The sequence below is a fragment of the Rhamphochromis sp. 'chilingali' genome, assembly GCF_963969265.1.
Source record: "Rhamphochromis sp. 'chilingali' genome assembly, chromosome: 2".
NCBI classification, from domain to species: domain Eukaryota; kingdom Metazoa; phylum Chordata; class Actinopteri; order Cichliformes; family Cichlidae; genus Rhamphochromis; species Rhamphochromis sp. 'chilingali'.
In genome coordinates this window covers 17,851,093-17,874,446 of record NC_137930.1, presented here as the reverse complement: position 1 = coordinate 17,874,446, position 23,354 = coordinate 17,851,093, and the positions used below count along the sequence as shown (strand labels likewise).

Genomic DNA, 23,354 nt, shown 5'->3' with positions numbered 1-23,354 from the left:
CTGTGTCAAGTTCGCGTCTCTGTGTGATACTTCCTGTTTTACTTTGATGGTCCGTGTCTCATGTGAATGCGTCCTGCTTTGCTTGTCTCGTCAGTCCTGATTTCTCCCAGCTGTGCCCTCCTTCTGTGTCTCATTCCCCTCGTTACTTCCCAGTGTATTTAAACCCTGTGTTTCTCTGAGTCAGTGTCGCGTCGTCCCTCATGCTGTGTGGATCTCCCTGTGTGTCTCTCTGTGAGTTTTCCAAGTTCCCAGTTTAGATTAGTTTGTATGTTTTTTCCCTGCCAGCAAATAAAGCTGAGTTTTGAGTTCACCTCCCTGAGTCTGTGAGTCCTGCACTTTGGGTCCAACTCCTGCCTGCCGCACAGCGATTCATGACACAAGGTGATTCCCAAATAACTATTAGCCAAACTCTTGGCATGGTGTGCAGTTTGTTCTTAAAACATCTGAGGAAACTGGATAAGTGGAGGACAAAAGAAGTGCCAGACCTAAAATCTATCTACAGCAGATACATCTCTTCAGGCCCTCCCTCTATTTATGCCAAATAACACAAGAACTGGACCACAAATCAGTGGCAACTGATGTATCCGCATTTGAAACTTTTGGTTCAATTCTGTACATGTGAATATGTACGCAGGAGGTCAGGGGAAATCCACATTAGTGAAACAGTGTGGGATCATCTTAACAGAGGAAAGGCAGCCGATGTCCAAATAAGAGCTCTGAATGGCTTTTAGCAAGCCTGGAGAACTGTTCCTGAGGACCGCCTGAGAGAGTTCAGACTGAAAGTAGTCATACCAAATATTGACTTTCAAGCTCATTAAATTTGTACAAACTATGTTTTTACCTTATATATGCTGTATTTCCATATATGTTTGCACATATTTCAATAAACTGTTGCACCTTTCTCCCATAGCAAAATGAATGAAAATGAGAGGTGGCTTAAGACTTGCACAGAATTGCTCTTTGGAGTTTCTCACAGAACACATGAGGCTATTTTACATGTCTTTGTGTGCTCAGTACTTAGTTACCTGCCCTATTCTGACAAACTCAGCCTGGCGTGCCTCCTCCTTCTTACGTGCCGACTTTGGAGACTCGGGCAACACATCGCTGAAGGACCGTCTGTTTAACATGTTCTGGGGAGAAAAGGGAACCTAAACATGGAACGCACAAAATGTGACACATGCGCGCACACACGCAGCCACACGGAGAGAGAAAAAGAAAAGCAACAAGGGTCTTAGAAGTGAAGTGAGAACAGCAAGAGTGAACAGTGCACTGCTTGAACTAAGCTGTATTAGGAGCAACAGTGAAAGGAGGGGAAAAAACAACAGATATAAGAACTAAAGTGATGTGAGGAGAGAGAGCCCTGCTGAGAAAGTCAGCATTGCAGCAGAATCCAGTGGAGTGTGGTGCAGTATGCGGAGGCTGCAGTGGAATACAGCAGAGGACAAATCAGCAGCGACTCCAGTCGCTGCAAGTGACTGAAGTGACAAGGAGGAGTCAGGAGGAGAAGAGTGGATTGATGGCAAAAAAAAGTACAACAACAGGTCTCTGCAGCAGAGTCGTGGACGGAAACGCTGCTGTACCTTGTGCAGGTCAGGCATGAGGTCTTGATAGAGCGAGCGGATCAGCATGTCGAGGGTCCGCTGACGCTTCTGGGCAAACGTCGGTGTCTCCAGTGTGGCTTTCTCTCCATTGATTACTGAAGGAAATGAGGGAAGATCAGTGTAAGGGAGACAGAGGGGACGCAAAGATGTCAGCATATCTGATGAACTTTTTTTGAACACTTTCATACATTTGACTAATAAAAAGTCCCTGAATTCTTGGTGATCGGTAAATACAGGCGGGGATGGGAGAGGGGGTCCAAACAGTGGAACGCTTTCCTCTGAGAAGATCTTTAACCTGCGGCAGAGAGCACACACATGAGATCGTAAAGAGCCGCAGCTCAAGTAACTTCATCGACTCTTCTGTAAACCAAACACACTCACCTGTAACTGTCATTCTGGCTATTGTACCTAACTAATGCAAAAATATCTAGATGTGAAAGTAAAGGAAACAATTAAACCACATACAGTCAAACACATACAGTTCCACTGCTCTGATGTGGATGTGACTTCATTATCTCAAGCTGGTGTAAACATGGCTCATGTTGTTGGCTACCACTTAATCTCTGTGACAGTCGCTGTCCATGTGAAGGATACGGGTGAAGTGTGATCGGATCATAGACGGCTTGAAGGATGACGAGGCATCATCGCCTTCCTGGAATACTATGGTAACAATGTCATTTCCAATGTGCCTCTTTCTCTCCACCTGACAGAATAGATGAACAAGAGAGACACCGAGATAAGGAAAAACACGGCAAATTAACCTCGGCACCCTGCAATTTATGTGTCACAGGAATTATCTACCAATAATTGTTATTTTAATAAATGGCAATACAGAACTGCATGTACAGATGATGACCAATGAATTCTTTGACTTTGAAACATGGTAGTTATTGGGCAGGTTCTGGAGCTATAGAAACATTATTCCTATGATTTGCTAGGCCAAATCAGCAACCCAAATACTTTACCAGTGTCAGGGTCTTGGGACTGGGCGACCCAGGATCCCTGAGCAGTTATTTATTATTATTATTATTATTATTATTATTATTATTATTATTATATGTATTTTGGTGTTGCTGCTGCTCTTCTCCATGCTTGTAGATGTGTGTGTGTGTGTGTGTGTGTGTACGTCTGCGGGTATGCTTGGAGGATGGAGCTCAGCCACCTGCAGGCCTGAGGGGTGTGGCCCTGTGGAAGGACTGGCCACACCCGAAGCCACACACCTGCCGCTGATCAGGGCTCGTCGGGGGAGCTACTTAGGAGAGTCTTGGAGCTCCCACCGACGCGGGATCATTGCATGAGACTCCACGTTAGTCGTCCTGTTATTGAGTTAGTGTGTGTGCATGCCCGCAGTTGTATGTGTCCTGACGGCTGCGTCTTATGTTTCCCGCAGGAGCAGCGTGGAAGACACGAGAGCAGCGAGCACCGGGGGGTGCTGACACGGGAGCGGAGAGAGCACAGAAACACGGACTATTCACGGGGAGACACGACACTGGAGTCTGGGAGAACATGGGGATTTATTGTTACGTTGTTTCACTTTGTAAATAAACACTGTCTATACATAGAGCACCGCGCCTGGGTCCTCCTTCCCCACTCCTTCCACGGTGTGCCATGCCACACCGTGACAACCAGTGTTTTTGAGACCACACAAATGCATGCACTTTGTGTCATGCAGTGTGTTTGTCCTTAATTCACTGATCATCTATTAAAATTTACTGAGTTTCTTTTCTTCCAGGACTAAAACTAAGCCAAAATGTCAGATTTTAAACCTATACAATCATGTAAAAATGCCCAAAGTCTAGTCTGAAACTCTCGTGGTCCCATTACCAGTAAAAATATATTTCTTTCATATCAAACAATACAGAAGTATTGCTGTATATGATTAACACAACACCTTCACCAGTTAAAACAATCTGACTTTACATTACACCAACACTAAGGTGTGATATAGAGTGTGACTGGAGCTCTTCTCAGTCATGCACCCACATGCACTACAGGCACAGACTATTCCTTATTAATCACTGCCAGAGTGAATATCTCAAGATGTGTCAGATTTGCTAAGCAGCAGCCCTTTGAAGTCATACCTAAAACAACCTGGGATTACAGAAGGAGGCAACGATGCCCATTTCTTTTTATTCTTCTCCTCCTATACTAACAGGATTCTACTGCATTCATGCCACAGCACTCCCTTATGCATACATAACAACTGTATACATAAAGATACAGAAATAGACATTGAAAGGAGTACTGTACAACAGTGTTGTCAGTCTCCTGGTATTTTTGTCACTTTTGTATGATTGCAGTATTTAATGAGACGTGCTACAGACAGTAGCTGTGTATGGCTTCCCAGCCTTCAGAGTGCAATGTCAGGTTTATGTCACAGCTGCCTTAAGTGATTGAACTGGTCATTACCATTTTTCTTTTCTTTTATTTGTTTGTGTAATGGTTAATGCATCAGTTTGAGTAAGCTCTGTAATCAAAATTATATTTTTAATGCTAAACTATAATTATTGTTGTTATTGATGAATTTTGAAATGTACCGTTTTACATAAAAAACAGGTAAAATAGTATAGGAAATGATTGTTTTTTGATTAAGATGCCAAATTACAGTCAGTTACTTGCATTCCTGAATGGAAACATGAGCTATTGTGGTTGAATTTAAAGCTTAACTAACTTCCAACTTCTGAGAGAAAGCCAGTGGGCTGGCTGAAATGGTGCATGGATTCAGTTTGTTAACTGTCTAATAAATAAAGGTGTTTTTGACAGATTTTTAAAATATTTGTGTTTTGTTGGTTTTATGACTGGTGGTCTAACACATATAAAGTCAGAGGTGGGGAAAGAGATCATTAAGACCCCAGCGCAGAATGGGGCAGGGTATCAGGAGCCATCAGCTGATGTTGGCTAAAAATCTAAAAAAGATATTTCACGGAAAACCACAATTTCAAGGTTTTACCAAAACTATTAGAATGATTCTTCTGAACATCATGAATGTTTGTACAAATGCTTATCTCATGTATTCATACTACAATATTTCATCTAGACCAGGGGGTGGGCAACTCCAGGCCTCGAGGGCCGGTGTCCCTGCAGGTTTTAGATGTGTCCTTAAACCAACACAGCTGATTTAAATGGCTAAATTAGCTCCTTAACATGTCCTGAAGTTCTCCAGAGGCCTGGTAATGAAGTAATCATGTGATTCAGGTGTGTTGACCCAGGGTGATATCTAAAACCTGCAGGACACCGGCCCTCGAGGCCTGGAATTGCCCACCCCCTGATCTAGACCAATGATCCGGAGAGACATAGTGGCTGACTGTAAAAAAAACAACGATGTAAAAATATATGAAATCGAGAAAACACTAAAAGTGTTACAAAAAAACAGAGACCAAATGTGTACAACCACACTTGTAACGCACCTGCTGTTTGTTCTCTTTAGAGTAGGGTAACATCGTGGAGACGTGGAACATGAGCTCATGACCTTGATACACTGTGTAGATGGACTTAATTCCTGTAGTGTCATCTGCAGACAAAAACAGTATAACATAACACAGAGAAAAAAAAACCTTAATGGATGGCCTCCTTTTGAATGTGATGTTTTGTTATGTGACCAAACGGTGCACATTCTTACTCTTGGTGTCTAACCCTCCTCGGTAACCTGCCCATCCCTGCAGTGTAATGGTATCACCCAGCAGACTGAGAAACTTGTCGAAGTTCTCACTTCCCGTCTCTGCAACAACACAAGTCACTAAGCAGATATCGTCTATTGTGGTATGTAGTGTTTTTTATTTTAATTTGACATTTTGGAAAAAGTACACTTTTGGTGACCAGATCTACGCCACTCTTAAGTTTATATGCTAAGCTTAGTTTAGCTTAGCTTAACATGAAAACTGTAAACAAGGTGAAAAAGCTAGCTTGGTTAGTAACATTAATGAGGTTATAGAAAGTCTTGTCATCTTGCTAACTGTTTTAAGCCTATCCTTTAACAAGGCCATCAGAGCTTACTTTATGTTTTCTATATTTTTACATGCTGTAGTGCCTTTTTTAAGAGCATTGCTATGCATGCAAGTTGCTATGATCAATACAACCGTTATATCCCAAATTTGAATAATATGTATGTATCAAGTCCATAGTAACTACATAAATTACTAAAAACTCTAATAAACTACAAAAAAATTGAAAATCGGTTTTGTTTTGCTTACGCATTTTTCTAGTTACAGAAATATCAAAGGTGTAGCCCTCGAAATTTTAAATGCAAAGAAAGTTGAATGAAATAGTTTTCAACCACAGGAAATTCATTCGGACTTCATAATTTCAGTTTTACATTTTTTATAAACTGCAACAAAAACAAAAATAGATATTAATGTGCAAAGAAACCCTGCATGTGCATCAAAATAAACTATACGGAAGAAGATTAGGACCACTGGAAAAAAAGTGGGCAAGTCTTTCTTTTTCTTCTTTTCCAGAATTCTGAGAAAAAATAATTCTGATGAAAAAGTCAGAATTCTAACTTTTTCATCAGAATTATTTTTTTCTCAGAAGTCTGACTTTAATGTCAAAAAAATACTTGCCCACTTTTTTTTTCTTTCGGTAGCCCTAATCCTCTTCTGTAAAACTATTTCCAACAGTGAAATCAAAGTTCTAAGTGTAAAAAAGGCACAAAGTCAAACATAACTTTCATTATCACTAGCGGATCTTAAAATGGCCCTGAAAAAAAAAAAAGAAAAATTCCTGCAAAAATGACATAATTTCTGGTTTTCGCAGTAAATCGCAGACGTGTTAGTTCATGCTGATAATGTGATGATGTTTATTCCAGCATAGGAAGTGCAATGGAAAGTTGATCAGATCCGCAAAGCGTGTGTCTGGATTTCTTCTGACGCTATTTTTGCAAACCCATTAGTAGAAGGAGACTGCGGCCAGGGACAAGTTGAATGCATGATATGTAAGTAAACTCCTCTGTTTTCATGTCAAAATGCCTCATCTTATTTGATTGTGGGTCTACCGGGATTTAAAAATAGTTACGCAAATGGAATTAAGGGCACTCCCATCGGCGTTTAAGGGCTAAACAAGCTAGCGCTAGTGACCAAAAATGATGATGCCCAAAGATGGCAGCAACCTAATTGTTCATATTAAGCTTCAACATGATAATACACTCATAAATGGTTGATGTCACAGTGACTGTCCTTTTTAATATACAGTCTTTAATTCGAACACTAAATAATAAATGAGCATAGCAGAATTTACCATTACTAAACATCTCGTCATCTGTGAGCTGTCCATCTTTGGCATACAGCACACCAAACTTAAAATTGACAGAACCCTAAAAGAAAATTGAGTTAGATTAGAGATTAACAATTCAAAATAAATTCTACGTTTTTTTTTTTTTTAAAGAAATGTAAAATAACATGTAATAGATTAAACAAAAGATCCACAAAAGGTAACAAGAAAGGCTAAATACTGATGACCAAGAAAGAAAAATATTAATCTGCATAACACTTGAAAGAACAATTGTAGTTGTACACATGCAACCATTTCAGCATATAAAAGCATATAGACTCAAACATGCAGAACACTAGAAAAAAGAAAATCAAACTGCATTAATGACAGAAAATTCCAGGATTACTGCAGACATGCTAACTTATCCCATGAAAAACATATCATATTCATACCTCCTGTTCCTCCAACACCAACAGGTCCTGGGGAAAGAGGACACAACAACTGTCACTGACCAGCACTACAGCTAGAGATGACACAGCCTAAGGACATTATGAAGTTTAGATGTTGCTGATCCGGGTTGGCATGAAATGGGTCGGTGCTATATTTCATTAAGAGCCTGCCGTTGTGCTGGTGTCATTCTCACCTTCTGAATCTCTGGGTTGAGGATTTCCCTGGGGCCTTTCTCAAACCTGTCCATGTTCATTGCACTGTACAGGCAGAAGCAGGAGCGGCAGAAAAAGGAGGAGTGGAAGAAACAGAGATAAAAACCCCAAGTGTTTAGTGTTGACGAAAGACAAACAGCCCAAAGGTTAACACTCATTAAAACCTGATACAGGGGATTTCCCATCTAGCTTGAACCATTTGTATTCATTTAGAGTTTGTGCAGCAACTTAGCCTTGAGTAATTTAAAATCTCAAACCTTCTGTTTTCTACATATTTTAATATCTTGTTACCAGTCACTGATGCAGCGTTCAGGTCTCTCTTCTGTGGAACCAGCTCCCACTTTGGCTAGAGGACACGGACAGCCCCTTTACTTTTAAGATTAGGCTTAAAACTTTAACTTAGTTATGCGGCACTAGGCCTAGGCTGCTTGGAGCTTCCCATTATGCACTGATTGTTTTTTCTTCTCTCACATTTTTTTACTCTCTGTCTGTTTATAGACTGCTTTACATTTAATCATTAGTTCACGTCAAACTCCGGCTCTCTTCCACAGTGTGTATTTTCCCTGTCTTCCTCCCCCTCAACCATCTGCTGCAGGTTTCTGTTAAAAGGGAGTTTTTCCTTCCCACTGTCACCGAGTGCTTGCACATAGGGGGTCATCTGTTGGGGTTATTTCTCTACTGCTGTAGATCTTTACCTTGTATTGCTGTGATTTGATTTGATTTGATTTGAATGTTTCTTTTGTTCTAAGTTCAGTTAGATTGTGCAATGCAAATAATTACATCTGAACTGTAGAATGAGAAAACAACAATATAAAATCTCATTCATGCATTGGAAAGAGGGCATAAAGAGTAGTGACTACAAGGTCTGAGCTGCACATCTCACCTTAGTATGGACTTGACTGATAGTGTTTTTGTTGGGCTGTAGGGAAGGGAAATCTTCAGAGTCCCCTGTGTGAACAAGAGTGACACAGATCAGTGATTATCATATTATAACATAGTGGGTTTTATACATCTGTTCATTTTGGAAATAATTAGTACATTTTTTGGTGTGTGTATTTAGAAATTCAGACCACAAAAGAGATTTTTCAACTACTCGCAGAATAATTACAGAGGACTTAAAAGATTAAACAGAAGCAATTCAAGAGAAGACAAAGTTGTTCTGTTCAACAACAACATCCTGTACCAGTTAGAGTCTGACAGAAACAAGATAAATCAATGTGATCAGGCAGCGGAGGTGCATCACCCTAATCAGGTTCCAGACGAGGCTGGAGGGCAAAATTAGATCCAAGCTATCTTGGTCATGAAACTGAATCACAGAACTAGATGCACACCATAATAATCATGCATCTCTCTCTAACACACACACACACACACCTACACAAACGGTGACTCAAAAGTGGAGTAGCATAGTGCCTTAAAGACTATTTTTAAGGGACTTTGCACATTTTGTGCTTTTCCGTGTTTAGATCTGAGGAACAAAAAACACACCTCCCACAACTGTTTAATTAAGCAGAAAATGTCTGTGTTCAGGATTAATCTTTGCACCAGTGTGCTAAAACTTTTAATACCTGCACTTTTAGTTGGAGACTTTATATTTTATGGGAATTTAGACTCCACGACTGCCGCTACATTTATCTAACTTGCTTTAAAGATTAAGATTTTAAAGAGAATAAATGTTTGTGAATTATTCTTTAAGATTACACATGATGATTTTTTTGTTGATCATGTCATTGGGCTGCAGCTATTTGATGAAACTATTGAAAAGTATCTCAGCATTTATCGGTCCAACAGTGAGAAACTGCTTACAATACAATGAAATGCAGTCATGTCATATGATACAGTTTGCTGAAAATGCTTTCAATTAATGATACCTGCAAAAATATAAAACCTTATATATCATTTTACTCAGAAAAAAAAGTATTGCATATATCCTGAACAGTTTTGGGAAGGTTACTTTTAAAATGTATTCCACTACAGATTACAGAATACATGCCCCAAAATGTATTTTGTAACGTATTCCGTTACGTTACTCAATCAGAGTAACGTATTCTGAATACTTTGGATTACTTAATATATTATCAAGCTTTTTACAACTACATGAATGTACTATTGCTGTGTGATTTATTACTATTACTGAAGGTTATTCGCCATACTAATACCAACCAGATTTTTAAATCTTAATATAAAATGAGTAACAGTAGGTGGACATTAGGTAAGGCTGCACTTTTTGGAGCGATCTCGTATAGAAAACTATTCCGCGTGTATATTGTTACGGTCGCTGACCTCTAGTGGCTCTCCCTCTGTCGAAGAGTTGTTTTTCTCCTTTTCTTGTGTTGCAGGTCTGCCTCATGAGCCGCAGCTGAGGTGTGTTTCAGCTCGTCAGCCACGGCATATAGTCTGCCGTCCTAAACTGCCACACCCCCTGCCATTTCCCCATGTTTGCCAGAGCTGTGAGCTGTAGAGTTTTGGGCAGCGGGCCTTTGTGTGTATGTGTGTGAGAACTTACCCTCTGTGAACTTTGGTTTTTCTTTCTTTTATTGTGAGCGAAGGTGTGCCCTTATTGTGATAATTAGTTTGTCATTGTGGAAGCAGGTAGGGGTTCTCTGCCATTTTTGTTTCAACTGTTTTCTCCTGGTTTGGTTAGACAGGGAGCTCAGCCTTTGTATTTTGTTTTTGGTTAGTGAGTACTTGGTTTTGATTTCTAGCTAAAGGGGGGTGTTTTGTTTATTGTTCTGGCCTTGGAGACCCTGAAGAAAAGAGCTTCCCTGTGTTTTCGTACTGTAGTAGTTTTAGGCAATAAATCTTGTATACTGACATCTATTTCTCCAGTAGTTCATGTGTTCCCTTTCACTTTGTGTTACCCCTCACTCCAGTCGACACTTCGTTCTTAAGTGGGGCGTAACATAAGTGGGGGCTCGTCCGGGATTATTTGGGTTATGGCACAGTTTAGCCTGGGTGATTTTATAGCTAGGCCTGCATTGGACCAGCTTGATGCATGTCGGAAGGAGGATTTGTGTGCTGTTACCGCGCATTATGAAATCCTTGTGGCCAAGTCCATGAAGAAGAGCGAGTTAAAGACTCTTGTTGTCAGCGGGTTGGTTGGGAAAGGCGTGTTCCCCTTAGAGGTGGACTCGGGGGATGCCGCGTCACTCCTCGAAACCTCTGGTCAGCCTGAGGTTTGTGCTGAGGAGGGGGCGGGGACACCTACGGTGGTCAAACCAGGTGAGGGAAAGCTACCAACCTCTCTTCCACGGTTTGAGCCCTTCTCTGTCGAATCTAGTAATCCCAGTGTTAGTGCACGCGTAAAGGTACGTTTAGTTCGTCTTGAACTTGAGGCCAAAGAAAGGGAACGTAAGGATGAGCTTGAGTTCAAGTTAAAGTGTCGGGAGCTAGAAGCTGAGACATCTATTAGGTTGCGTCAACTGGAGTTGCAAGCTAACAGATTGTCTCCTGAGCCTTCTGCTCCACCTACAGTGAAGGATGAAGACAACAATAGCAATCCTTCAGATAATTCTCCCCCTGCTCCTGCACCTCCGGCATTTGATGTGGGCAAAAACATTGCCCTAGTTCCACCATTCAGGGAGACTGAGGTGGAGGCCTATTTTAATGCGTTTGAGCGCATTGCTATGGCTTTACATTGGCCCAAGGAGGTTTGGTCCCTTTTGCTTCAGTGCAAATTAATTGGTAAGGCACAGGAAGTATGCGCAGCTCTCACTATCGAGGACAGTCTTGTGTATGACAATGTCAAAAGCGCTATACTCAGAGCCTATGAGTTGGTGCCTGAAGCCTACAGGCAGCGTTTCAGGACCCTGAGGAAATCCGCTGCTCAAACATTCCTTGAGTTCGCAAGGGAAAAAGGGACACTATTTGATAGGTGGTGTCAAGCAAGCAAAGTGTCAGAGTTTAACGCATTGCGTGAACTGGTATTGTTGGAGGAATTCAAAAACTGTGTTCCTGATCGTACAGTGCTGTACCTGAATGAACAAAAAGTGGCCACTTTGCAGGAGGCAGCTATCCTGGCAGAAGAATTTGCTTTAACGCACAAAAGCGTGTTTGTGGGTAAATCCGATTCACACTATCATGAACGACTGGAAAAGGACACAAAGCCTCAACAACCTAGGGGTTCCTTGGGTTCCAAGTCTGATAGACAATGTTTCTACTGTCACAAAGTGGGGCATATAGTTGCTGAGTGTTTGGCTCTTAAACGTAAACAAGTGCCCCAGCAATTAAAACAAGCCAAAGGGGTTGGCCTAGTCAAGTCGCTGAGCTCCCCCTCCCATGTGACCATGAGTGAACCTGATAAGTGTTTTAAACCCTTCATTTTCGATGGTTTTGTCTCCTTAACAGGGTTTCCTGGGGATCAAAAGCCCGTGAGAATACTGAGGGACACGGGTGGCTCGCAGTCATTTCTATTGGCCGACGTTTTGCCAGTCAGTGATGAGTCATCTTGTAACGCTAGTACAATAGTGCAAGGTATTGGGATGGCCTACATACCTGCACCATTACATTGTGTTCATGTGCAGTCGAGGTTAGCCTCTGGTTTGTTCAAGGTTGCAGTAAGAAACTCATTTCCTATTCAGGGTGTTGAGTTTATAATGGGAAATGATATTGCTGGGGACAAAGTACTCCCTGTTCCTGAAGTGGTGGATAAACCCAGCTGTATCCCAGAAGAGGACGAGCTGTTGAAATCCCACCCTGATGTGTTTTCTGTCAGTGTTCTTACCAGGTCGCAAGCTCGGAAGCTGGAGGAAGTGAACCTGAGTGAGACTGTTCTTGGATCTGTTCTAACTGGGGACAGAGAGCCAGCTGCTAGCCCTTCTAAACCAGCGCTCGATGAACAGGGTCTGGCTACTCTGTCTGAGGTTCTTCCTTTGCCGGTCTCACGTGAGTGTTTGAGCCAGGCTCAGGAAAAGGATGAGTCACTCGCTAACTGTTTTAAAGAGGTAAGCGAGTTAGCAAACAATAAAAAGGCACACAGGTTTTATCTTGAGGATGGGTTACTGCTAAGAAAATGGGTCTCAAGACCTGCATTACAGCAGGAAGGAGGTGATGAGGGTTGGGGGGTGGTACGCCAAATAGTCATTCCTAGGGATTACCGGGGTGGCATATTGCAGCTTGCGCATGAACACCCATGGTCAGGTCATTTAGGTATTACTAAAACCTATGACCGCGTTCTTCAGCACTTTTTAAGATAAGATAAGATAAGATAACCTTTATTAGTCCCACACGTGGGAAATTTGTTTTGTCACAGCAGGAAGTGGACAGTGCAAAAGTTATGAGGCAAAAATTAGAATACAATAAGAATAAATACAGTACACAACTGTACAGAATAGAATAAAATACTATATACAGTAGAATAAAATAAAATAAAAATACAATAAGATAAAAATAGAATACAAATACTATATACAACTGAGTAAAAATACAACGATGACAGAAAGGATTATTGCACTTAGTATTATTGCATATGTATGGATGTGTGTGCTTGATCAGTTAAAGTCTTTATTATGGAGTCTGACAGCAGTGGGGAGGAAAGACCTGCGAAATCTCTCCGTCCCACACCGTGGGTGCCGCAGTCTCCCACTGAAGGAGCTGCTCAGTGCTGTCACAGTCTGCTGCATGGGGTGGGAGATGTTGTCCATCAGGGATGACAGCTTAGCCGCCGTTCTCCTGTCACTCACCACCTCCACTGGGTCCAGAGGGCATCCTAGAACAGAGCTGGCCCTTCGGATCACCCTGTTCAGTCTCTTCCTGTCCCCAGCAGAGATGCTGCCGCCCCAGCAGACCACGCCATAAAAGATAGCAGAAGCCACAACAGAGTCATAGAATTTCTTCAGGAGTGGGCCCTCCACTCCAAACGACCTGAGTCTCCGCAGCAGGTACAGCCTGCTCTGCCCTTTCCTGTAGAGGGCGTCTGAGTTATGAGTCCAGTCCAGTCTATTGTTCAGATGAACACCAAGGTACCTGTAGCTGTCCACAGCCTCAATGTCCATACCTTGGATGTTCAGTGGTTGCAGTGGAGAATGCTTGTGCCTGCGGAAGTCTACCACCAGTTCCTTGGTTTTACTGGCGTTGATCTGGAGGTAGTTCAGCTGGCACCAGTCCACAAAGTCTTGGGTCAGACCTCTGTACTCCTTGTCGTCCCCATCAGTGATGAGGCCGACTATTGCAGAGTCATCAGAGAACTTCTGCAGGAAGCACTGGGTGGAATTGTGGGAGAAGTCTGCAGTGTAGATGGTGAAGAGGAACGGAGCCAGAACCGTTCCCTGTGGGGCCCCCGTACTGCAGACGACCCTGTCCGACACACAGCCCTGAGTCCTCACATACTGTGGTCGGTCGGTGAGGTAGTCCAGGATCCAGGTAGTGAGGTGATGGTCCACTCCAGAGTTCACCAGCTTGTCCTTTAGAACCGAGGGAAGAATGGTGTTGAAGGCACTGGAGAAATCAAAGAACATGATTCTCACAGTGCTTCCAGCGGACTCCAGGTGAGCGAGGGAATGATGTAGGAGGTGAATGACGGCATCATCCGCTCCAATGCCAGGCTGGTAGGCAAACTGAAGTGGGTCCAGTGATGAGCTTATTAGGCGCCGAAGCTGAGCCAGGACCAACCGCTCCAGGGTCTTCATCAGGTGGGATGTCAGAGCCACCGGCCTGTAGCTGTTGAGGTCCTTGGGGCGTGAAGTCTTTGGCACTGGTACAACACAGGAGGTTTTCCAGAGCTGTGGGACTCTTCCCAACCTCAGGCTCAGGTTGAAGAGGTGCTCCATCACCCCACACAGTTGGTCCGCGCAGGACCTGACGACCCTCGAGCTGATGCCATCTGGACCCGCTGCCTTCTTGCCATTAATCCTCCTCAGTTCCCTCCTAACCTGGGTGGTTGAGAGAGACAGGCTGGAGCCTTGTGTTGAGTGTGTATTGGATGCTGTTGTTGGGGGTGGGGGGGAGTGAGCAGGGTGAATAGAGGAGGTGTGAAGTGTCTGAGGTGGAACAGCAGCAGTGGGGGTGGGTGAGTCTGCAGCCGATGTTGCAGACTGCCTCATGGCTGAGTCAAATCTGTTGAAGAAATGATTCAGTTCATTTGCCCATCTCACATCCCTCCCAGGCAGAGAGTTCTGCTGTTTGTGGCCCGAGATGGTTCTGAGGCCTCTCCAGACTTCACCAACGTTGTTTTGTTGAAGCTGGTTCTCCATCTTCTGCCTGTAGCTCTCCTTCCCATTCCTTATCAGTCCCCTCAGCTCTCTCTGCACCCTTTTCAACTCCTCTTTGTCTCTGGATTTGAAGGCCCTCCTCTTCTGCTTGAGGACGGTTTTAATTTCTGGGGTAATCCAAGGTTTGTTGTTGGAGAAACACCGTACAGTCCTGGTAGGTACAGTGTTATCCACACAGAAGTTTATATAGTCAGTAATGCATGTAGTAAGGCTGTCGATGTCCTCACCGTGGTCATCACAAATCACCTCCCACACAGTCGACTCAAAACAATCCTTAAGAGCCTCCTCGCTCTCCTCTGACCATCTCTGTACTGTGCAGGTGGCTGGTGGCTCCCTGCGCACTAAGGGCTCATACACAGGGACAAGGTGCACCAGGTTGTGATCAGATCTGCCCAGGGGAGGGAGAGGTGATGAACTGTATGCCTCTTCTGCATTGGCATACAGTAAGTCCAGTGTTTTATTGACTCTGGTTGGGCAGGTCACATACTGGCCAGGTCTGAAGAAAGACGTTGCCAAGTTCTGCAAAACATGCCAGGTTTGCCAAATTGTGGGTAAACCTAATCAGACGGTGCCACCTGCTCCTCTTAAACCCATCCCGGTAGTTGGGGAGCCTTTTGAGCGTGTTTTAGTGGACTGTGTGGGTCCTCTACCCAGAACAAAAACGGGTAATCAGTTCCTCTTGACAATCATGTGTGCCACAACCCGTTTTCCTGAAGCCATACCACTTCGAAAAATCACCGCTCCCACTGTGATTAAGGCTCTACTTAAATTCTTTTCAACATTCGGTCTGCCTAGAATTGTTCAGACTGACCAAGGCAGCAATTTCCAGTCAAAACTGTTCAAGCAGACATTACAATCACTTGGTATCAGACACATCCCTTCCAGCCCTTACCATCCCCAGTCACAAGGTGCACTAGAAAGATGGCACCAGACCATAAAGTTGATGATGCGAAAATATTGTCTGGTGACTGACAAGAACTGGGATGAGGGACTGCCATTCCTGCTGTTTGCAGCTCGTGAAGCAAAACAGGAGTCCCTTGGTTTCAGCCCTGCTGAATTAGTTTTTGGGCACAGTGTGAGAGGGCCTCTAAAAGCCCTGAAAGAACAGTTTTTGTCTGATGTGCAGCCGCAATCAAATGTGCTTGAGTTTGTCACGCAGTGTCGGGAACGTTTGTACCATGCTTGTGCAATAGCTAAGAAGTCTCTGTCAGCAGCCCAAGGGAAAATGAAGCGGCAGTATGACCGGAAGGCAGTGCAGCGTTCTTTTAAACCTGGTGATCAGGTACTCGTGTTGGTGCCCACATCTGGTCCGTCTCTGTCAGCCCAATTTGCGGGACCATATGTGGTAGAGAGCAAAGTCAATGACACAGACTACATCGTTCGCACTCCGGATAGGAGGCGTAAAACACGGCTCTGCCATATAAACATGCTGAAACTGTTTCACTCTAGGGAAGACTATCGCGAGGGCTCCATCTCACTCATTTCTGTGCCCATAAACCATGATGATGGTTTGGTGAAGGGTAGTGAAGGTCAGCAGAGCGGCAGGCTTGCAAACTCAGAGGTTCTTGGTGCCTTAGACACGTACCTCTCCTATCCTCCTCATGACGAGAGAGACGATGTGAAGGATCTGATCCAAGCGCACCCTAGTCTGTTTGGGGATGTACCGCCTAAAACCCCAGTGTTAAAGCACGACATTGACGTGGGTGATGCGTGCCCTATTAAGCAACACGCATACCGGTGCCCCCCACTCAAGAGGGAATTAATGAAAAACGAGGTACAGTACCTGCTTGGAAATGGTTTGGCGATACCTAGCCATAGCTCTTGGAGCTCTCCATGTCTGCTGACACCAAAGTCAGATGGTTCTCCTCGTTTTTGTACTGATTTTAGGAGAGTAAATGCAGTCACAGTCCCTGACTCATACCCATTGCCTCGCATGGAAGACTGCATAGACAGTATTGGAGCCGCCACCTACATAACAAAGCTAGATCTGTTAAAAGGGTACTGGCAGGTTCCTCTAACTAGCAGAGCCTCTGATATTTCAGCATTTGTTACTCCAGACTATTTCTTGCAGTACACAGTGATGGCGTTTGGCATGCGGAATGCACCAGCCACTTTCCAACGACTTATGAACCTTGTGTTAGCAGACATTCACAGTTGTAATGTGTATTTGGATGACATTGTGGTATATTCTTCTTGCTGGACTGATCACGTGAGTACTCTGAGGGATGTTTTTGCTCGTTTATCCCAGGCTTCCCTAACTCTGAACCTGGCAAAGTGTGAATTTGCCAAGGCGGTAGTGACATACCTCGGAAAACAAGTGGGACATGGCCAGGTGCGCCCCGTGAATGCAAAGGTGGAGGCCGTACTGAGCTACCCGGTGCCCACCACCAGACGGGAGCTCAGACGCTTCTTAGGTCTGGTGGGCTACTACAGGTGTTTCTGCCGGAACTTTTCAACAGTGGTGGCTCCCCTGACTCGTCTGTGCAGTCCAAAGGAACCCTTCGTATGGACTGCTGAGTGCCAACATGCATTTGACTGTGCCAAGTCTCTCCTTTGCAGTGCCCCTGTACTGGCTGCTCCCGACTTCAGCAAGGCCTTCAAGCTGGAAGTGGATGCAAGCGCTACCGGCGCGGGAGCAGTACTGTTACAGGATGGAGTTGCTGGCATCAGTCACCCGGTTTCCTACTTCTCAGCTAAGTTCAAGCCTCATCAACTCAACTATTCCACCATTGAGAAGGAAACCCTAGCCATGTTGCTTGCTCTGCAGCATTTTGACGTGTACGTGGGGTCAACCACCACCCCTGTCATGGTCTATACTGACCATAAACCTCTGGTATTTCTAAAGCACATGTACAATCATAACCAAAGATTGATGAGATGGGCGTTGCTTGCTCAGGAGTATAACATAGACATCCGACATCAGAGAGGTGTGGACAACGTGGTGGCTGACGCACTGTCCAGGACCCAGTATTAACCCCTTAACCCCAGTAACGGACTTGGTGGCAGTTGTTAAAGGTGTCTGTTTACTGTATGTGATATTTTATGTGGGGGGGTGTTACGGTCGCTGACCTCTAGTGGCTCTCCCTCTGTCGAAGAGTTGTTTTTCTCCTTTTCTTGTGTTGCAGGTCTGCCTCATGAGCCGCAGCTGAGGTGTGTTTCAGCTCGTCAGCCACGGCATATAGTCTGCCGTCCTAAACTGCCACACCCCCTGCCATTTTCCCCATGTTTGCCAGAGCCGTGAGCTGTAGAGTTTTGGGCAGCGGGCCTTTGTGTGTATGTGTGTGAGAACTTACCCTCTGTGAACTTTGGTTTTTCTTTCTTTTATTGTGAGCGAAGGTGTGCCCTTATTGTGATAATTAGTTTGTCATTGTGGAAGCAGGTAGGGGTTCTCTGCCATTTTTGTTTCAACTGTTTTCTCCTGGTTTGGTTAGACAGGGAGCTCAGCCATTGTATTTTGTTTTTGGTTAGTGAGTACTTGGTTTTGATTTCTAGCTAAAGGGGGGTGTTTTGTTTATTGTTCTGGCCTTGGAGACCCTGAAGAAAAGAGCTTCCCTGTGTTTTCGTACTGTAGTAGCTTTAGGCAATAAATCTTGTATACTGACATCTATTTCTCCAGTAGTTCATGTGTTCCCTTTCACTTTGTGTTACCCCTCACTCCAGTCGACACTTCGTTCTTAAGTGGGGCGTAACAATATAAAACAGGCCCACAGCTCCAAAAGGGACCTCTGGCTAATACGTCAGTTCTGTGTCGGGCTCATAGCCGAAAACTAGCTTTACTTTGTTGTCTGCGTCAACTTTGCCAGCGAGAGACAGAGAGAGGCGTTGAAAGGCTGCTGCAACGGAACTTATTGTTTCGGAGGAAAACACGAACACTGTGTAAAGTCGAGTCTTAATAGCTTGCTGGGCTACACTGTCCATGAGGCTACATTCTTTAGGGCTATGCCAATAACACTCTGCCTATTGCATTCATATTAAATAATTTTTTGAACAATAATTTTTGAAAATATTTCGTCACGTCATTATTTGGGCCGCAAGTAGGGGTGACATGGGCCGAGAGATTGAGACACAGGTTTTGTTTGGGTTTCCACCGGCGTGGAATTACCAAAAATAGAGAGGGGACAGCCTAACATATGAAACAGGAAAAGACCGCCGTGTAATCCAGTTACTTCAACAAAGTAACTGTATTCTGAATACCACCTTTTTAAACGGTAACTGTAACGGACTACAGTTACTCATATTTTGTATTTTTAATACGTAACGGTGGTACATGTATTCTGTTACTCCCCAACACTCATCCTGAAGGTCTAAGAGATGTGACGCATTTAAAATTACTGCTGCTAGGTGCATAGACAGTGAACTCACCGTCTTTCTCCAGAGGATGGCTCGGTACTGGGGAACACGTTGGTTGTTCTGGTCCGAGAGGACCACCGATAGGTAGAAGGGATTCTTCTCTGCATCCGTGCCCACATAATTTTGGTGGACTATGGTGGACAGAGATCATTTACAGATATGATTAAGATTAAGAGATCAAGATTATTCAACTGATTAACTTATACAATAGTAAAATGGATATTAAATCAAAGCCCTGCCATAATTTTTACTCTAGATGCAGGAAAAAAATGATAAATTGAGCTGGAAATTTCTGCCTCCTATAACATTTTGGATTTGGTCCTTACATAAACAGCTAATCCTATACAACACAACACTCCAACAGCATCTGTAATCACTAATGGACAAATATCCAACCCATTCAATTTAAACAGAGGTACGAGATAAGGATAATCATCATCTCTTCTGGCACTTTTCATTGAACTTCTTGTCTCAGCCATAAGACAGACTGATGACATCATAGGTATAGCAACAAATTTACATAATCAAAAATTCAGTTTATATGCAGATAACATTCTTCTTTATTAACTAATCTGACAACTCACTTTCTGTCAGTCCACACTCTGATCAACTGCTTTGGAAAGTTCTATGGCTACTCAGTCCTCTGGTTGAAATCCAAGATTCTGCTTTTCAGCCATACACAGTGGGACGCTGGGACTTATACCTTGGAATATACGCTCATACCCCACTGATTCATAAAATCCAAGAAGACTTTGACAGATGGACAGAGTAAGCTATCTACTTGAACTGACCCATGTTATTCCACCTCCAGGCTGGTTCTCCTGGTGTTAAAGTTTTGATTAGTTTAAGTTAAAAATTTAGATTTTTCTGTCATAGTAGGGGCCCAGTCATCTCTCTGCTGTTTTATCTGTGTTTTTAGTCTTTTTGTTGTTGATGTTTTTTCATTTTTTGTCTTCCTTCCTGCCTTTTCTTTCATTAAATTCTCTTCTTTCATTCAAAACCTAGAGTTACACAGATCGCAGCAGAGTCTCTGCCTCTTTGGTTGACAGGGTAACATATCCAAACAATGCCAAACAGCCATCCAAACCCAATTAGATGCAGGTTCTCTGCTGCCTCTTTCTTCGTCCTCACCTCAGCTAATGCTTTCTTTTCCTGTGTGTGTGTGTGTCTCTTTTATTCTATTTGGTTATAAGCTCTGTTTATTCCTAATCGGTGATGTTTTTAAGCTTAAGGTAAGCAGTAACGTGAAGCTGCGTTCCAATTATTGGCTTACTACTGAGCCTCGTTCTTTTTGAGCAGCCTCAAGAATTATTGTCATATTTAATGGAGTATAACAGGGAAACAGACACAGAAAGATTTATTCTTATCAGTAAGATGTGTGCCACTGTGGGTGTTTCATCAAACAGGAAGCTTGTGTTAAAGTAGCTGGCCTCGAGTTCATAATGTGTTGTTTTGTGCGATGCAGTCGACTCTGCCCGGGCTGTGAGACACAGATGGCTCAGCTGCGGTCCAAAACAGGTCGAGCCAAATTTCTTGCGACGTGGCTCATTTTTAAACTGCCCGTGCCATAGTATGATTAGACCCTGGCCAGAAGAGGAAAAAGATGCCTCTTATTCTGTTATTCCATAGCTGATAGTTTTCCTGTCTTAACTTTCCTTCACAAATATCTCTGCTCTTTACCTCACCTCTCAGCTGATCTTCCTCACTAAACTCATTACAGGGAAGCCTCAGCAATGAGCTTTTAAGACTATGGAAGTAATGCAGAGTGGGAATAATGCGGTTGGAGAAATTATGAAAAAGGTGCAGGACAGGTGACCAATACAAATAATTCCTAACAGCTTCTCACAGTTGCTAGGTTGCTGCACAGTCTCATTTCAGAAGCTAAGGGTAAAATTTTAATTGTGCTATCTTGTGCAGCGTTGTCTGTCTAGTGATACTGTATGTCCTTAGTGAGCTTTCTCCTTGGGTGACGTATTGGGCTGGAGTGTAGTTAAGACTCTCAGTGGGGATATGGTTAGATGAATGAAAAGCGGTGCATGAGGACAAGGCTGATAACAAGCTTCCAAATATGGAGGCATTTCTTGATCTATGTCATGCTAGCTCTGTGCGTGAGTGTATTTTTTATACAGAGCACAGCAGAGAAGCACTGACCTTTTCCCAAAAAGTATTTAAAGAACCATCTGGTGTGGTACTCTGGATTCTCCAGATGGACATCGGTTCTCCTCCAGGTTCCTGGAGTGTAGTCCAAAGTCTGTTTCACGCACACACGCACACACACACACAAACATATGCCACAATGTTATAATGATAGTCACAGCTTGAGTCACAGCAGTCTTCATTGTGGAAAACTGTTACACAATAAAACAGTACTGATTATATTACAGGGCAGGAAATCAGATACATTATAGCTTGCTTTTGCTGTAACTGTTTATTACTTGTATCATGGCTCTCAATTTAAAAATGTGGGAGGACTAAGGTTTGAGATTAAGAGAACCTTTGTCTTTGCGGATTGCATCACATCCTAAATAATACCAAAATGTTGGACAAAATCGAGGCAGTGAATCATAATAGGGCGGCCCCATGATAGAGATGCATTGTTGCTGCATTCTTGGAAATTGACTTAAAAAGGAAACAAAGATCAGCAAATGCAGGAGCTACTGTATTCGCAGTACTGGTCAGCGTTTGTTCTGCTCACTCAAGTTATCTCTTGTCATACATACAGCTGACAGAGGACAAATGCCATAGCCACAAATAATTTTATGTACATGTGCATGTATTTCTTCACATAAAAATCTTCCTGATGTTTCCACAACAAATGTTTCACAATTAAAGCCTTAATAAGAAATGGGATGGCTTAGTATAAAAGGAATTTAATTAAACACAGATAAAAAGAAATGTTGAGGCTGTGTAAACAGGATAAAGCACTAACTCAAAAGGGACTAAAATATGACTATAGTTGTCAAAAAAAGGAATGACGTATATGATCAGTTTAAGCAGGTGAGGTAAATAAAGACCTGCCACAAGCGAAAAAAAAAGTTTAAATTTCATCTTTTTTTCCCCACAAAAAACCCCACTAGACAGACGAGATAAAAAAATTTTTTAAATCCCTGTACCCTCTGAAGGTAGCCTGCAGCTAACGGCAGCTTCAAAGTTGGAACGTTTGCTTGCTGTGCTCGAGCTGACATTGCAAATCAATCATCACATCAATATGACAGCTCTGACCAATTTGTCAGTTTGTTTTCATGGGCTCTCTGGCACAAAATAAGGTTTATGATAAATGTGGCAATTCTACTTCCTCAGGGGAGAAAAAAAGTGTTTGCTGTGCTCTGGCACCGCACTAACCCCTGTGCATATCACTATAAAATAATGGTGTGTCCACCAGGAGTGTGTAGATTGCTTGATGTGAACAATTTCAGCAGCTACAGAAAGCAAACTGGCCTGCATTTAACAAGAAAAAAAACCCAACTATGGGAGAAAAGCCAGAATTTATGAAACAGGCCTGTTTAATCATCCGTTATTCATCTTGTGACCCCTTAGATATATCTTTTTGACCTAATGGATGAGTCATAAACCCAAATTTGGGAACCACATGAAGAAGCAATTCGTAGCGGCAGCTACATGAGTCATGTTAAAGGGATACTTATTGTCCTCTCTGCTGAGCATTAGATAAGAAAATCAATACCACCTTTATATAACATCGTAATTAGGAGTTTTAGAGGACCTGGAAGGTATTTTTTGTAACTTTGGACAGAACCAGGAAATCAGTTTTCCCATACTTCCAGTCTTTATATTACTCTACTCTAGCCACCTCTTAAATTAGCTTTAATACTATTTAGTGAAAGAATGGCAAATGAAAAAGAGCTTAAAATATTATTTTATGAAATTTTCTGTCACCTTCAATCAGCTTGAGTTAAAACAGGCCCTCAAAACAATTACGGATCCAAAAATCAGCACAAGAAAACCTTGAGAGCCAGACTGAGACAAGAGGCTTGTGTGTGATATAGTGCGCACCTCGTCTGAGGAGCCATTCTCCACCCTGAAGCGTCCCGCCCTCTGAATGGCCCCATCTGCATCACTGGATATCAGCTGAGAGGAAGACAGAGACAGACATAGTGAGAGGGAGACATGGTCAAAATTAGACACCTGATAAACAGTGACTTGTGGCAGACAGTAATAAACCGACTATAAATACACCAGAGCCCGCTGCACTCACAGAAAAAAGAGGAACCGTGGTGAAACATCACCTCCATGTGACAACAGCAGCATTAGCAACCCCTTTCCATGAATATGTTACCAACTAACCCTCTTCACCCTTATTCACTCAAGTC

The 23,354-nt window shown here is 43.1% G+C and overlaps 1 protein-coding gene across 9 annotated transcripts in view; it reads right to left on the bottom strand.

The window, feature by feature from the left end:
- Nucleotides 1-23,354, bottom strand: part of garnl3 (GTPase activating Rap/RanGAP domain like 3) — a 101,636-nt gene that overhangs the window by 24,397 nt on the left and 53,885 nt on the right. For 6 of the 9 annotated variants that reach the window (XR_013970854.1, XM_080875830.1, XM_080875832.1 and 3 more), the window contains 14 exons: nucleotides 23,038-23,112; nucleotides 21,178-21,277; nucleotides 19,039-19,157; nucleotides 8,352-8,416; nucleotides 7,450-7,513; nucleotides 7,259-7,285; nucleotides 6,834-6,909; nucleotides 5,221-5,319; nucleotides 5,009-5,112; nucleotides 2,196-2,304; nucleotides 1,983-2,028; nucleotides 1,790-1,896; nucleotides 1,581-1,696; nucleotides 1,026-1,148 (listed from right to left, as the gene is read on the bottom strand). Coding sequence is in view for 8 of the 9 variants with exons in the window: in XM_080875830.1 (XP_080731956.1) it covers nucleotides 1,026-1,148; nucleotides 1,581-1,696; nucleotides 1,790-1,896; nucleotides 1,983-2,028; nucleotides 2,196-2,304; nucleotides 5,009-5,112; nucleotides 5,221-5,319; nucleotides 6,834-6,909; nucleotides 7,259-7,285; nucleotides 7,450-7,513; nucleotides 8,352-8,416; nucleotides 19,039-19,157; nucleotides 21,178-21,277; nucleotides 23,038-23,112 (1,230 nt within the window). In the remaining variant the exon portion in view is untranslated. The remainder of the gene's footprint in view (nucleotides 1-1,025; nucleotides 1,149-1,580; nucleotides 1,697-1,789; nucleotides 1,897-1,982; nucleotides 2,029-2,195; nucleotides 2,305-5,008; nucleotides 5,113-5,220; nucleotides 5,320-6,833; nucleotides 6,910-7,258; nucleotides 7,286-7,449; nucleotides 7,514-8,351; nucleotides 8,417-19,038; nucleotides 19,158-21,177; nucleotides 21,278-23,037; nucleotides 23,113-23,354) is intronic. The other 3 variants (XM_080875833.1, XM_080875837.1, XM_080875836.1) reach the window with 2 other exon arrangements.